Source organism: Zootoca vivipara, chromosome Z (assembly GCF_963506605.1).
Source record: "Zootoca vivipara chromosome Z, rZooViv1.1, whole genome shotgun sequence".
Classification (NCBI taxonomy): Eukaryota; Metazoa; Chordata; class Lepidosauria; order Squamata; family Lacertidae; genus Zootoca; species Zootoca vivipara.
This window is the reverse complement of record NC_083294.1, coordinates 14,904,587-14,918,968: the sequence shown is the minus strand read 5'-3', so window position 1 is coordinate 14,918,968 and position 14,382 is coordinate 14,904,587. Positions and strand designations below refer to the sequence as shown.

At 45.6% G+C, this 14,382-nt stretch overlaps 1 protein-coding gene across 15 annotated transcripts in view; it reads right to left on the bottom strand.

The window, feature by feature from the left end:
* FNBP1 (formin binding protein 1) overlaps positions 1-14,382 on the bottom strand; it is a 119,996-nt gene that overhangs the window by 65,638 nt on the left and 39,976 nt on the right. For 14 of the 15 annotated variants that reach the window (XM_060270440.1, XM_035112999.2, XM_035113001.2 and 11 more), the window contains exons 2-4: positions 11,752-11,867; positions 2,243-2,299; positions 1,538-1,685 (exon numbers count right to left, since the gene is read on the bottom strand). In XM_060270440.1, coding sequence (XP_060126423.1) covers positions 1,538-1,685; positions 2,243-2,299; positions 11,752-11,867 — 321 coding nt within the window. Of the gene's footprint in view, positions 1-1,537; positions 1,686-2,242; positions 2,300-11,751; positions 11,868-12,019; positions 12,164-14,382 lie in introns of those variants that run through there. The other variant, XM_060270441.1, reaches the window with a different exon arrangement.

The following is a 14,382-nucleotide window of genomic DNA, read 5'->3' as shown; positions in this document are numbered from 1 at the left end:
AACTAAATGATCCATGGGTGACCCTTCCAACTACACAATTCTATGATTCAAAAAAATGTGGACTTTGCAAGGTATCGTTGATGGGCAAATACTGGAATCCAAGTCAGCTAAGAATCCGATTTCTTGGATTGTTACCGGCTGCCAGCCACTGTTTACTTAAGAGAGAGTATGTGTGTCATATTGCATTACGTAGCGGATTTGGTTTATTATTTCAGCCTGTAATCATCCCTTTTACCCTACCGCGAGCTAATTGCACGTTTACATGGAGGAGGAGGGAAAAGAAAGAAAGGAGAGGCAGGAGAATCCTGCCTGGAAACCTGAAACCACTCATTGCCTCAACCCCCCTCTGATCCAGATCATAACCAAAAGCCTCTGTCTCCCACGGCGCCCTCAAGGCGTGAGCCACTGCATTATTTATGCCTTACAGCAAAGGAACAACTGAGAGCCTATGTCACAAAAGGGCTGCAGCAGGGTGGGGCGGGGCGGGGGGGGGGGGGAAGAATTGGAAGAGCAGAGAGAGCATGGCTTGCTTTAGCATTCACCAGCTCGAGTGCCACAGCCAAAGCCAGGCGAGGCAAGTCCTTTACAGCCTTTAAGCATCCTTGTAAAACCAGCTGCTGCTGCTGCTGCTGCTGTGGGCACCAGCCGCCAGAGTATGCAGCCTTGCGCCAAGTCACAGAGCTGGTTCCATCTAGCCTCTCTCTCTGTCTCTGCGCCCCCCCCAACTGTGTGTGTGTGTGTGTGTGTGTGTGTGTGCCACCCCCCTCTCTCTGTGCACTACACTCCCTTTCTCTCTCTCATACATGACACGAAAGAGGGAGAAATTCCTCAGTCGTCCCAGTGAGTAACAGCGGGACCCCAGCTTCTAGAGGGCCACAGAAAACCAGACCTGGCTTCAATCAGGGGCCTTACATCAAGTGAGGATACAGGGTTTTTGTTATGTACTGAGCTGAATCCAAGAACAATAGGATCCAGAATGCAGTAGTCTGATTTGTCCGCAGGAGCCACCCAATCCAGCTCCAGGTGGAAGTGAATCAGCAACCTGATTGGCCTGCAGGAGCAGCCAATCAGGCTGCTGGCAGAAGTGAATCCGCAACCTGATTGGCCTACAGGTGCAGCCCTGAAGTAGCCAATCACGCAAGGCCCATTGTGTAAATAATGTATATAAGCAGACGTTTTGGGGAAAGAGCCATTCCTTCTCTTCTTCTCCTTTTGCTACTACAAGCTTAATAAAGAGCAGGAAATTCACTCTCGACTCCGAGTATATTTCAGTTTTCTTGTTACCTGTCCTAGGCCTACATGACAGGAAGGGATATCATTCTGAATCAGGGGCAGGGATCGGCTTTGGCCTTCTGCCAGCTGTTGGGACTGCCATCAGCTCCAGCAAGCATGAGCAATGGTCACGGATGGCTGTAGCTGTAGTTCAGTGGAATCCACTGGTTCCCTGCACCTGCTCTTAAGTACATATATCAGGAAGCAAGGATCTGCGAACAAATTGAGGGGACTGGGGTAGAGATTTGAAGAAAACGGAACCTACCATTTTCCTCTCCTGTTTCAACTCCTGGACGTAGCGGGCCAGTTCGGCAGTGATCTGGGAGGTCATGTTCTCCGAAACAACCTCATGCTGTCCTGCGTAGTCGTTCATCTCATTCAAAGTGGCTAAGAAGGCCTGGCAGGATGAATACCTAAAAAAACAAAACAATGCAAGGCGAACCACTCATTTAAAAGGAGAGGAGGAAATTTTTTTTAAAAGGCACATTGCCCTTTATCCCGTGGAGATAATCAAGTTCTCCAGAGTTCTCCGCAAAGACAACGGCCGGTGTGAACTGTAAAGGATATTTATAAATGGGGTTGGGTTGTGGGGAATCTACAGTTCAGTAGGCAGAACATTGAACTCTGCAGACAGAAGGTCCCAGATTCAGTAACTGGCACATTTCCCAGAGCTGGAGAAGGAAAGACATATCTCTGAGAACTTGGGATATGGTCCACTGAGGCACCGTTGGGGAAGAGCGGGCCAATGGAGTGACCCAACGTAAGGCAGAATTTAGATAGAACCTTTTTTCAGCCCAAGGGCTACATTGCCGTCTGGGCAACATTCCGGGAGCTGCATGCCAAGGTTGGGCGGGGCCATAACAGAAAGTGGGTGGGCAAATTAATGTAATTGAATACTGATTTGCCGGTATCTATCACCAGCTGCTCCCTAGAAAGAGGCTGAACATGCACATGTTCGTTGGAAACTTACTTGTACTCATCTTCTTCTTTGGAGTTCTTTTTGGGTTGGTATTTCTTTGAAAGATTCCTAAAATAATAATTAAAAAAAGAAGCAAAATAAATAAAAACGATATTTGCGATCGCCAGTGAATTTTCTACCCGCCAGCTGTACCCAATGAAGCTCTACTTTAAGCCACTGAAATTAACGTGCTTAAGTCTGTCATGCCAATCAATCCCAATAGGTCTACTCTGAGTGAGTCTAACTTAAGTGTTATAAATATTTTGTAAGGAGGCAAAAAACCTTCAGTTCTTTATCAGGTTTATTCTGCTGCCCTTCAACTTTTCTGAGGACACTCTATATAGGGTGCATTCAGATGTTGCAAATATTGCATTAATTTTCCTGATTATCCCATTTTCTGTCCTATTTTCTAATGTTCCTTTCACACTGCAGTAACTGTTTCATTACAGAATGGTGCCACATCACACTAAATTTCATTTACACACTGGTGGGCGTAGCGTGACACAGCGACAGACGTCACTTAACAACGCCACTGCTCCCCTGCCCTTCTGCAGATGTCAGCTTCTGTCCCCCCATAAGTCTACCTTCCCCCCCCCCCCACAAAAAGGGAAGGAAAGAACAGTATTGCTGTTGACTCCTGCAATTTTCTGGGTTAAGGGGACAGCAAACAGATACACACCCCAAAATGAACATGGAAATGATCACCAAATTCCGCTGTATTCCACTAGATTTCTGGAGGCGGAGTTTACATTGTGAGAAAGCCTAGATATACAGTCATACCTTGACTCCCGAACGCCTTGGGAGTCAAACATTCCGGCTCCCGAACGATCAAAAACCGGAAGCAAGTGTTCCGGTTTTCGAACTTTTTTGGGAAGCCGAACGTCTGACGTGGCTTCCGCTATTGTTTCCAGCGTACCTGCACAATCGGGAACCAATCGGAAGCTGTACCTTGGTTTCCATACATTTTGGAAGTCAAACAGACTTCTGGAATGGATTCTGTTTGACTTCCGAGGTACGACTGTAATGCGGAAATTAACAGTTAGGGAAATGTTGGGGGTATGGAATAAACTGCTGCGTAGTCATGGCACAATTTGCAAGGATGGGCAAACCTGTCAGCATGTGGTGGTGTGGTTAGAGTGTTGGCAGAACCTGGAAAACCCAGGTTCTAGCTCCTACTCAGCCATGAAGCTCACTAGGTGATTTTGGGTCAAGTTGCTGTCTCTGAGCCTAACCTACCTCACAGGGTTGTTGGGGGTATCAAAGGAGGAGGGAGAGACTCTTTATACCTCCTTGAACTCCTTGGATATAAATAAAATAAATTTTGTTTACTCTCTGTTTCTCATTTTTTCCAATTTAAAACTTCTTTGCGACCTTTCTACATCATTAGTACACATTTCTCCTAATGTATATGCATCTTTCTTTTATTTTTGCACACACATTTTCCCCATTTTAATGCATTTTGTACGTTATTATGCTCCCACATAATATACACATTTTTGTACACTTTTTTTTGTTGGAGAACAACATTGAAAAACTCAGAGAAAGATTACAGTGTTTTAGTTTGGAAATCATTGCAGGAAGTCCAGTTTTTGTAGGCTTGCATTAAATTGAAAAATCACCCAAATTTCTCTCCCCCCCCCATCCCTGAATACAAAAGCACACAAGAAGTGACAACAAAAGCTAAAACTTGCAGCCAAATCTCAGCACAGAGATTCGCCTTCTAAGTTACAGGAGCTTTCTCCCACTTCTCTCTTACTTTCCCAGAAACTGATGCAAACCTTATAAATATGCAAACCGGATAGCTCATAAATAAGGCTCTCTTTTCACAAGACTCTAAAAGGAGAACCTGAATGACAGCAGAGGCCAAAGGAGAATTTATCGTGCAGTTTAGTACAAAATAAAATAAAATGTTGCATTGTTGTGTTTTACTTTCACAAGTCTGTTTTATACCCAACCTGCAGCAAGTCAATACCATTATTATTTTTTTGCATTGCTTCCTTCTTTCTAAATCTCTTGTATTCTTTATATTTCCCCTTTTGCAATAGGATTTCTGATATCCAAACAAAATCACAGGTTTTTCAACTGAAGAGAATTTTGTTTCAAACACACTCCCCCCTCGCCCCCCCCCCCGGGCTCTGTAACTTGTAGCAAAATCGCAGCAAATGAATTCGGGAAAAATCCAACTGATTTCCACAGATGCATTTTTTTTAATTGAACCCAATTCAACCTTCTTCCGTTTCGAACATTTGGAGGAGTGGATGGGCAAAATACTGCAGACCAAAATATAACTAAAAGTACACCACTTAAGAATTTGAAACTAAGGTACAAAATCAGAGGAGGAAGACACAGTTGTAATTCCACCTGCCACGTGATTTTAACTTGCAACTTTTGAATTACTTTTTCAGATGTATAAGTTTTGCCAATTTGGAATACTGTAAAAAGTAAGATACAGAAGAAAAAAATGTGCAGCTTTCAGTGTTTTACATAACGTTTTGCCTTTTCCTCTGTCTAGCAAAACAAATAACATAGAAATAATTAATATAATATTATAATATAAAGCAGAATGTTATCCTTATGGATATCTGTCCATTTTAGGCTCCCAATTTTCCAGTTTAGTTCCAGTCAACATTTCCACATTGGTTTCTAATTTATTTACTTATTTCAAAGAAGGTCTCGTAAAAATTCATCCGCCTGAATCTTAGTATGAATTTCTCCTAATAAATACATTTGTATGCCACTTTTCCTAATGTACACTTCCAGAAGAAGAAGAAGAAGAATTCCCCACCCACCCAGCTGGGTTGCCGCAGCCACTCTGGGCAGCTTCCAACACATATAAAAACATAATAAAACTGGATCCTGCTACCAAATACATTAGTCCCTTTAGGGAAGGGTGTTCAACTGGTTCTGCCCCACAGGTCAAAGCAATTTCTCCCAATATAATACACCTTAGTATGCCACTTTAACTAATTATATGCAATTATATGTGCACACTTTACATGCATCTTAGCACACATTGCTTGGCTGGAGTACCACCTTGCAAAATGTGGAGAAGTGTAAAGGGGGTGGGGTGGGGTGGGGCTGCAGCTCAGTGCCAGAGCCTTGTGTTAAGAAGGTCCCAGGTTCAATTCCCAATGGCATCTCCAGGTAGGGCTGTCTGAAACTCTGAAGTGTCACTGCCAGTCAGGGCTTAAAACAGCTAGATGGACCACTGGCTCGTTACTTAAATCAGTGCTTTCTTTAGAATCCTCAGGACTGGAATCTCATTTTAGTTTGAATGCAGAAGTACCATACCTCGATGGTACAAGCTTCTCCTTTGTATGCAGGAGGATGCCCATGTTCAATGCCCTGTCTCCGTGTAGGGCTAGGAGAGATTCCTGTCTGAAACCATGGAAAGGCACTGCCAGTCAGCGTAGACAATACTGAGCTAGATGGACCAACGGTTTGACTCAGTATAAGGTAGCCTCCTATATTCCTATGCGAATCTCAAGGATATGGCTGTATTTCACTCCATGTACAGTCAAACCTTGGTTTACTTCTACCTCTGTTTGCGACCGCTTCGGTGAGCGACCGCTGCGGACCCGGAAGTGTTTACGTCCGGGTTCTGCGGCGTCAGATGCACAGATGTGATATGCGCAGCTCGCGCAGAAGCGCTTTATCGGTGCACGCGCAGAAGCGTACCGTCGGGGGGTGACCGCTTCAGTGAGCGACCACCTCCGCGGAACGGATTGCGGTCACAAACCGAGGTACCACTGTATTGTTTTGGACCAGGGGTTACCAAACTAAGGCCTGGGGGCCGAATGCGGCCCAATCTCCTTCTAAATCTGGCCCGCGGATGGTCTGGGAATCAGCATGTTTTTACATGAGTAGAATGTGTCCTTTTATTCAAAATGCATCTCTGGGTTAGTGTGGGGCATAGGAATTCGTTCATATTTTTTTTAAAAAAATATAGTCCGGCCCCTCCACAAGGTCTGAAGGACAGTGGACCGGCCCCCTGCTGAAAAGGTTTGCTGACCCCTGTTTTGGACAGTGCAAATTATAAGCAGGTTCGCCTTTAAATGAAAACCAAATTTAATTTATCCCCCATCCCTAGTTATCCTCAAAAACAGAAGTCATGCAAACTTGTGCCACTCACGTAAATTTATAGAGGCTGCAGGAATCTGCAATCCCAAATGCAGAATCGTTATTCTTTTGGTGTATGGATCGTTGCGGGTCCCATTTATGTTCCCTACCCCCATCTCTGTCTGTCCCATGCAGATGTATGCCACCCTACCCCATCCTTCTTCACCAGCATCTTGTCCCTGATGAAATCTGCCTCTGCCTCCCTCCCTCCCTCCAACTGAGTTTGGAGCAGCTGCATCTGAGATGCTGGGCTAACATGGTCTTGTCCCCCCCACCCCCACCCCCTTCAGGGATTTCAAGGCCTGCATGGCCGATGTTCTGCTTGGCTGATTCTCCTCATTCTCGCCAGATCACTCCGGAAAGAAGTTGGATATGCCTGAGAATTCTCCTGGAGCGCAGAGAGAATGCCAGTGAGATGGGTGCCCAAATCAGGAATGCACAAAAACACACGCGCACGTCTCCCTTCTGATGCCCAGGAGATGCCTTGGAAACACATTTTCATCTGTTTATTATCTGGCCACTGTCATGCTGAAGGTATGAAGCAGGAGAGAAATCCTATTTCCTTTGCATTTTAATGAGAAGCTAACAGATCTGCGCTTTTCAAACTGACCTGCGAACCAAAACACAATGATACTTCAAAATCCGCCCTGCACTGAATTTTGTAGTGTGGTTCTCCAGACAAACGAGGCGTACAAAATATGTTACATTAGGCTTGCCTTAAAAAGGATTTATTTATTGCACTTATAGATCATATTTTTCTCCAAGGAGCTCAAGGTGATGTGCATGGTTCTCTTCCCCACCCCTGCCCTCATTTAATCCCCACAAAGACCATGCAGGGCTGAGACTGGTCCAAGGTCATTCTGTGAGCTTCATGGCCAAGTGAGGATTTGAACCCTGGCCTCCCTGGATCCAGTCCAACACTCTAACCACTACACCAAACTGACTCTCCATTTATTTATATTGTATTTGTATCCCATATCCAAGGAACCCAACGTGGCAAACACAATTATCTGCCCTCTCACTTTTAATCCTGAAAACAACCCTGCGAGGTAGGTTGGACTGAAAGGCAGTGACTGGTCACACCCAGTGAGCTTCATGGATGAGTGGAGGATTTGAAACCTGGTCCTTCTCAGGTCGTAGTCCGGCATCGTAACCGCTACACAACACTGCCTAAGCAATCATATGCAATATTGGTGTATATTGGTCAAAGATGTGCATACAAGGATGTATTTATTAAGAGAAATTCATACACTAAGATGCTGTGGAATCTTCACAGGGATTTTTTGCAAATTGCTGGAGACAGGTGCAGAACTGAATTTCAGTAGGGGTGGGGGGTGGAGGAGTGAGATACTGAGGGAAATTGAAATTTACAGGTTTGTCCACCCCTAGCCGGAAAGGAACGTTTCCCTCAAAATTGGCCACATGCTGAGACAGATGAAGAGAACCTGCAATTTCTGCATTACAGGGGGTTGGACTGGATGACCCCTTGGGTCCCTCCCAGCTCTATTATTCTGTGATTCCAGGACCAGCTTAATCCAGCCTCCTGCTTCCAATATATGCCTCTAGAAAGCCAACAAACAAGACCAAAAGTCTTCTCTCCTGTTCCTTTCTTCTGTACCTGTTGGACATATGTATACAACTGCTTAAAATGGAAGTTCTGGCTGACTATTATGGGCCATAAGGCAGGAGTGAGCAGGAAAATATTGCAGCGTATTCTCACTTATTAAACAGAAGTGCTCCTGATCAGGGTTCCAGCCAGCCAGCTAGCTATGTCTTCTTCTAGGAGACTCCAAGCCATCCTGCCTTACCAAAAGTCAACATTCCATGTTGCCCCCTTAAATGTTAATTATTTTTTAAATGTACTCCTGCAAACCTTGTTGGTCCTCTTATTCTCTCGGTGGTCCCAGGTTCAGTCCCCCTTTCTACCAGCACTCTTCACCTGTGATCACTGCTAGGCACTCACAGCTCTAAACCTTCAGGAATTCATCTCGTCCAATAAATATGTAACACATTTGCTTTCACCTTGTTCCCAACAAGCAAGGAGACCAAGCTGTGCTTTATGGTGCTCCTTGCTAAATGGGGACATCGAAAGTTGGAAGAACAGCAAGGTCATCCCCCTGAACAGAGGCACCTGAGCCTAACGATGAAACATATAACGGCAGAGATTTCAGCTGCAAGGTGACAGCTGTGTCTAAAGATGGCTCCCCGCCTCCTGAATTTCTGTCCAGTTTTATATCCGTTATAGACGACAACAGCCCGGGTATAAAGATATTATTATTATTAGTAGTAGTAGTAGTAGTAGCAGCAGCAGTAAAATGCAATGGTAATAATATTAATAGCACATTCCCAGCCCTTTTTGGAGAGGCCAGGGATTGAACTTGTAGCCGTCTGTATGCACAGCATATGCTCTGCTACAGAGCAACAGCCCTATCCCCCTAGAAATAAAGTTAAGATTCTAGACCTCATGGGTCTGACTTAAGCTAAATCACTTGAATCTGACCGCTGGGACCATCTACCTCAGTATCATTGACTGCAGTGGATCTGCAGGACTTCAGACTGCCGGGGGGGGGGCTTCATCCAGACCTAATTTATTGGACATGCTGGGAGCAGAACCAGAGGCTTTCTGCGTGCAAAGCATGCACTTCATCACTGCACCAGAGTCCCTTCCTAAGCGGGCAAGAACCCTGAGGGGCGCTCTTTCTAAGAGGTGAAACTATACTGCAACTTTTTTGTTGCAGTTTCAACACTGCTCTCCACTAACGCTGAGCTGCAGGACTTTCCTCAGTCAGATGCACCTCGAACAGAAAAGACTGGTTACTACTTTCTCCTTTGCCTCAAACAGAGGAGATTAGGAGGCGTGTGAGAAAGATTAGCCATGGGATTAAAGTTACCAACAACAACAACAAAAACCCTCAAAAATAATTTTTGGGTTCCGAAACTGCTTTTAAAAAGCCCCACAAGATTTATAACAGTAAGCCTGGCTTGGAGAGGATAGCTGCTGCACATAAGAGACTGAGATCAGTGGAAATTGGTGCATTTGGAAAAACAGAGACGGCTGCCTCACCAACCTGTCTGCCATCAGCCAGCTTCCACCCACCTGCCTTTCTTACTTACAGCTACATTTACCTTCCTCTCATAGTGTTGCCCATTGTACAACTGAGCAGGAAGGAGGGTGGAGGGACAAAACAGGAATGAGTTGGCTCTGGCTCCCGACTGGGCTCCCTGCCTTCTGCCCAAGTCTCAATGAACACCAGTCACCAGCAGTCAAGAGGGCTGCATTGGCTGTAGCACAGGAATAACTTTGTTAGATCACACAAAAGGGCATCCCGTACCCATGGGATGAGGACCCTTTGCCCCACAGTATTCTGCTCATTTATCTGTTTGTTTCATTTATAAAAAAAAATTATATACTGCTGTTCATTTATAAACACACACAAACACAGAGAGCATTTTACTACAATTAAACACAAAGCCATATGCTAAAATCTACTGTATATAAAAGAAGTTAAAACCAGAAATCAGCTAACTATTGTGGAAAGATGCACTCTTAGCTGCCTGCAGTGGCCTGATGAAGAAGAGTTTGGATTTGATATCCCGCTTTATCAGTACCCTAAGGAGTCTCAAAGCGGCTAACAATCTCCTTTCCCTTCCTCCCCCACAACAAACACTCTGTGAGGTGAGTGAGGCTGAGAGACTTCAGAGAAGTGTAACTAGCCCAAGGTCACCCAGCAGCTGCCAAGTGGAGGAGCAGAGACACGAACCCGGTTCCCCAGATTACGAGTCTACCGCTCTTAACCACCACACCACACTGGCTCTCTGATGGAATAGAAAAAAAAATTCAGCAGGCATTTAAAAGGTTTGCACAGAAGGTTCCTGCTGAATCTTCAGTGGGCAGATAGTTCCAATGACACTAAAGGCTTGGGTGCTCGTTTCTGTCAAATTAGCCTCACCAACTCAGGAAACAACCACTGATGCTCTTGCTCAGAGAGGAATGGGTTCAGGTGGTACCCTGGACTTAAGCTGCTAAGGGCTTCGTGAATTATTACAAAGACCCTGAACCTGGCTCGGTGGTGGAGACGCAAGCCAGTACAGATGCTTCAACAAGGGTGTCGTATCTGTCAGCAAGGTGCCCCCATCAAGAGCTTGCACCAGCTGGCTGGAGCTTCCAAACAGGGCCCATGGGCAGCCCCACATATAGCGCACTGCAGTAATCCAGTCTTGAAGTTACCAGTGCATGGACTACAGTTGGACTCCCCATTATCCTCAACCAGAGTGCCCATCAGTCATGAAAGATAGGAGCTATAGTTCAGCAGCAGCATCTGTAGGCAACAGATTCCCCATCCCTGTTTACATGGTATTAGCAAACTTAATTCCCTGAGTGCCAAAAGAAGAATTAACCATGAGTAAGAGCAGGGGTCCCCAAACTACGGTCCGCGGGCCAGATGCAGCCCAATTGGCCTCCCAATCCAGCCCGCGACGACCCCCGCCGCCTGCTGCCGCCGCCCACTCTTACAGCGCGCTGCGCGACGGCGCACTTCCAAATCTGAAAAAAGCGCCAAAAATCATTTCTGCACATGCGTATGGGCCTCTCCCGACCCAGAAGAGGTCATTTCCGGTGCACTTCCGGGTCGGGGGAGGTGCACTTCTGGGTCGGGGGAGGCCCATACGCATGTGCACAAACAATTTTCGGCGATTTTTCCGGCCTGGAAGCGCGCCACCGCACCAGTAAATGTGTGCGCGCATGCGCACGGGCACGCACTCCCCCGCCCTCCGGCCCACTGTGTGCACACTCCCCCACCCTCCGGCCCAAAGGCGGGTAAGTCTGGGGACCCCTGAGTAAGAGCAATTAACCATGAGTATGGTCCATGGGGTCACGAAGAGTCAGACATGACTAAACGACTAAACAACAACAAGAGCATGGGTAGGCCAACTAAGGCCCGGGGCCGGATCCAGTCCAAACGCCTTCTAAATCTGGCCCGTGGACGGTCCAGGAATCAGCGTGTTTTTACATGAGTACAATGTGTGCTTTTATTTAAAAAGCATCTCTGGGTTATTTGTGGGGCATAGGAATTCATTCTTTTTTCTTTTTCAAAATATAGTCCGGCCACCCACAAGGTCTGAGGGACAGTGGACTGGCCCCCTGCTGAAAAAGTTTGCTGACCCCTGAGTAAGAGGAATGCAACCAGCAGGCCTGCGGAATCCTTAAGGGTGTTTTTTTGTTTTTTACAACCCATAAAAACTAGGGGATGTGACTAACACAGATACATTCATTTTAATGGGTCTACTCTGAGTATAATTTAGCTGGGAAATACCAAATGCTTTGAAGTTCTAAATAGCTACCACCCAAAATTATCTTTAAAAGGATAGCCTATGACCAAACCAAAATTGGTAAATGGACTCACCTAAGTTGCTTTGCATAGTTGATCTCAATCTCCGTCCTCTCTTTCACAAATTTGATGTACTTTTCCAGAACGTCGATCCCCCACTGAGTGTGTTTTTCAAGGTTGTCAAATTGATCCTGCAGAGCAAAAAAAAGAGAAAAGAAAAGTGGGTTCATAATGAGTCTTGGTGCAAAATCAGAGCTGACATTTTTATTTTCAGCCATTAAAAAGAAAATCACTATCTGGGGTCCAGTCCCATCTTAGTTGCAATCCCCACTGTTTGACTTACGAGAATGATTCTGTACATGCCTAGCGCAGAAGGACGTTCGGTTGAGCTCAATGCAGCTTGCTTCCAGGTGAAGCCTGTATACAGGATCACAGCTTTACTGTTGAGTAAGTGCTTTTAGGATTGCAGTGCAGTTGCTGGCCTTGGTGTGCAATGCCAATAACCATGAACATCAGCTATCCTAACAAACGTTTCAGCGATTTCTCTCCCTGACTTCCCTCTTTTTCAGGGAATCTCGTGCGTAACCATGTTCTGTAACTGATGAAGATATATCCCTATGTGAGAAGAAGGCAACTGGTGTGACTCACAGCCTCTCCCTGCTTTCAGAAGAAGCTGCAAGGCGGATGCTTCTTATAAAGTTTCTCAAACTGAGAGGAAGAGCAGATCAGGTGGGGGAGAGCAGACCTCATGGTCACCCACAAATTCTCCTCCCCCCTCCGGTCTTTGTAGACGGCAGGGGGGGGAGGGATGCACTAGAAATCACAAAACTGATGGCTGGTAGCAAAATAAAAAACTTTAGGGGATTAATTTTGAGAGGGATGGAATGAGTCTCCTATGAGAAAAGATTGCAGTGTTTGGGACTTTAAGGTTTAGTGAAAGGTGAGTAAAGGGCAGCATGATATATTATAAGCTCATAAAATGATGTAAGGCATTGGGAAAGTAGATAGAGAAAAGTTTTCCTTCCTCTCTCCTGACACTAGAACTTGTGTTATAAGACTGAGGACAGGTGAAGGGGGGTATTATTCACAGAGTTCATAAACTATGGAACTCGCTCCTGCAGGAGGCATTGATTGTCACCAATGTAGATGGCTTTAAAAGAGGACTTGACAAATTCATGGAGGATATGGCTATCAATGTCTCCTAGCCAGAATGGCTATGCTCTGGCTCCACAATCAGAGGCAGCCATGCTTCTGAGTAGCAATTGCTAGAAACCACAGGAAGAGAGGGGGCTCTAGTGCTTGAGTCCCGCTTCTGGCTTCCCATGGTATATCTAGCTGGCCACTGCGAGAACAGGATGCTGCACTACATGGGCCTCCTTTGGCCAGATCCAGCAGGGTCTTCTTATCTTCATATGATGCACCATATTGTGTCTAGGAAGATGAGCTCCAAGCCCCTGGAAACTGTGGTCATCCTGGTTCACAACCCCTTCAGGCTGTACAGTAGTTGGAGTTTTTCATGACTGAATGCTCTTTCAATCTAAACATAAAAAATCCCTGCACATAGAAAGCTAGCCTGTCAGAAAAAAAGAATTTTAGGCCTCGTATTTTCTATGCGCAGGGATTTGCCTGTGTGTGTTTTAATGGAGGAACATTCAGACATGTGAGCCCCATCTGGAGTAATATAGCATAGACACAAGTACAGTCATACTTTGGGTTACAGACACTTCAGGTTGCGCGTTTTGGGGTTGTGCACTGCACAGCACTGGGAAGTACCGGAACGGGTTACTTCTGGGTTTTGGCGATTTACGTGTGTGCAGAAGCACCGAATTGCAACCCGCGCATGCACAGCGTTCACTGTACAGTACATCACCTCAGTGAGAAATATCAGTCTTCTGCCTACTCCACACTTAAGTTTCTTCTTCATCAGGCTCCTTGCCCCATGGCTTCCCTATCTCCTAGGATTTCTCACTAGTACTAAAGATGTTCCCAGGAGGCAAAAAATTAAACAAGTCCCTTGGGGACTGCGCAAGATTTTAATCCCAGCCAAAGTGCCAACTGCCTCTCCCCTTGCAGAAGCTGCACTGCAAACATTCTGGTAGCATTTGCTGAACATTCCGTATCATTGCAGCCAATCAGCTTTGATGCCACAAATGCAATATAAAGAAGATGCATTGTGGCATGGATAGCAATTACTCTGAGGGTATCCTGCCTCTGAAACCTTTCTAAATATGTAGCTGCATTGCTTCCAAAGCACAAGTGACACCACCTTTTCCTGAGCGGCACTTCCATTGAACCATCATGCTTCCTTATAGAAAGAAAAGATTCAGAGAGACCTTAGCATGATCTCACACACAGAAAACTCTTCAGCCTAAACAAGTGATCTCAGCTGCCCTTTTTTCAAACCCCCCACTTTGTCAGAGACTGCACTTGGATTTCAGACGTTATTTACCCAAGTCTCAAAATACTGCTTGCCTTTCAATCAAGCATCCTCCATTCTAGACCCATCTAAGGCTTGTACACTGTTTTGCCTAATATACACACCTTTTCGAGAAAAGATACATAGGAAACTGCCCTACAACTCAAAATATTCTGCTGATCTACACCAATACCAGCTGCTCTGACCGGCAGCAATTATCCTGGTCTTTCCCATTGTTGGTTACCCAGTGGTGGGTGGGACCAGAGGTGAAAGTTGGTGTGGCAACAAAT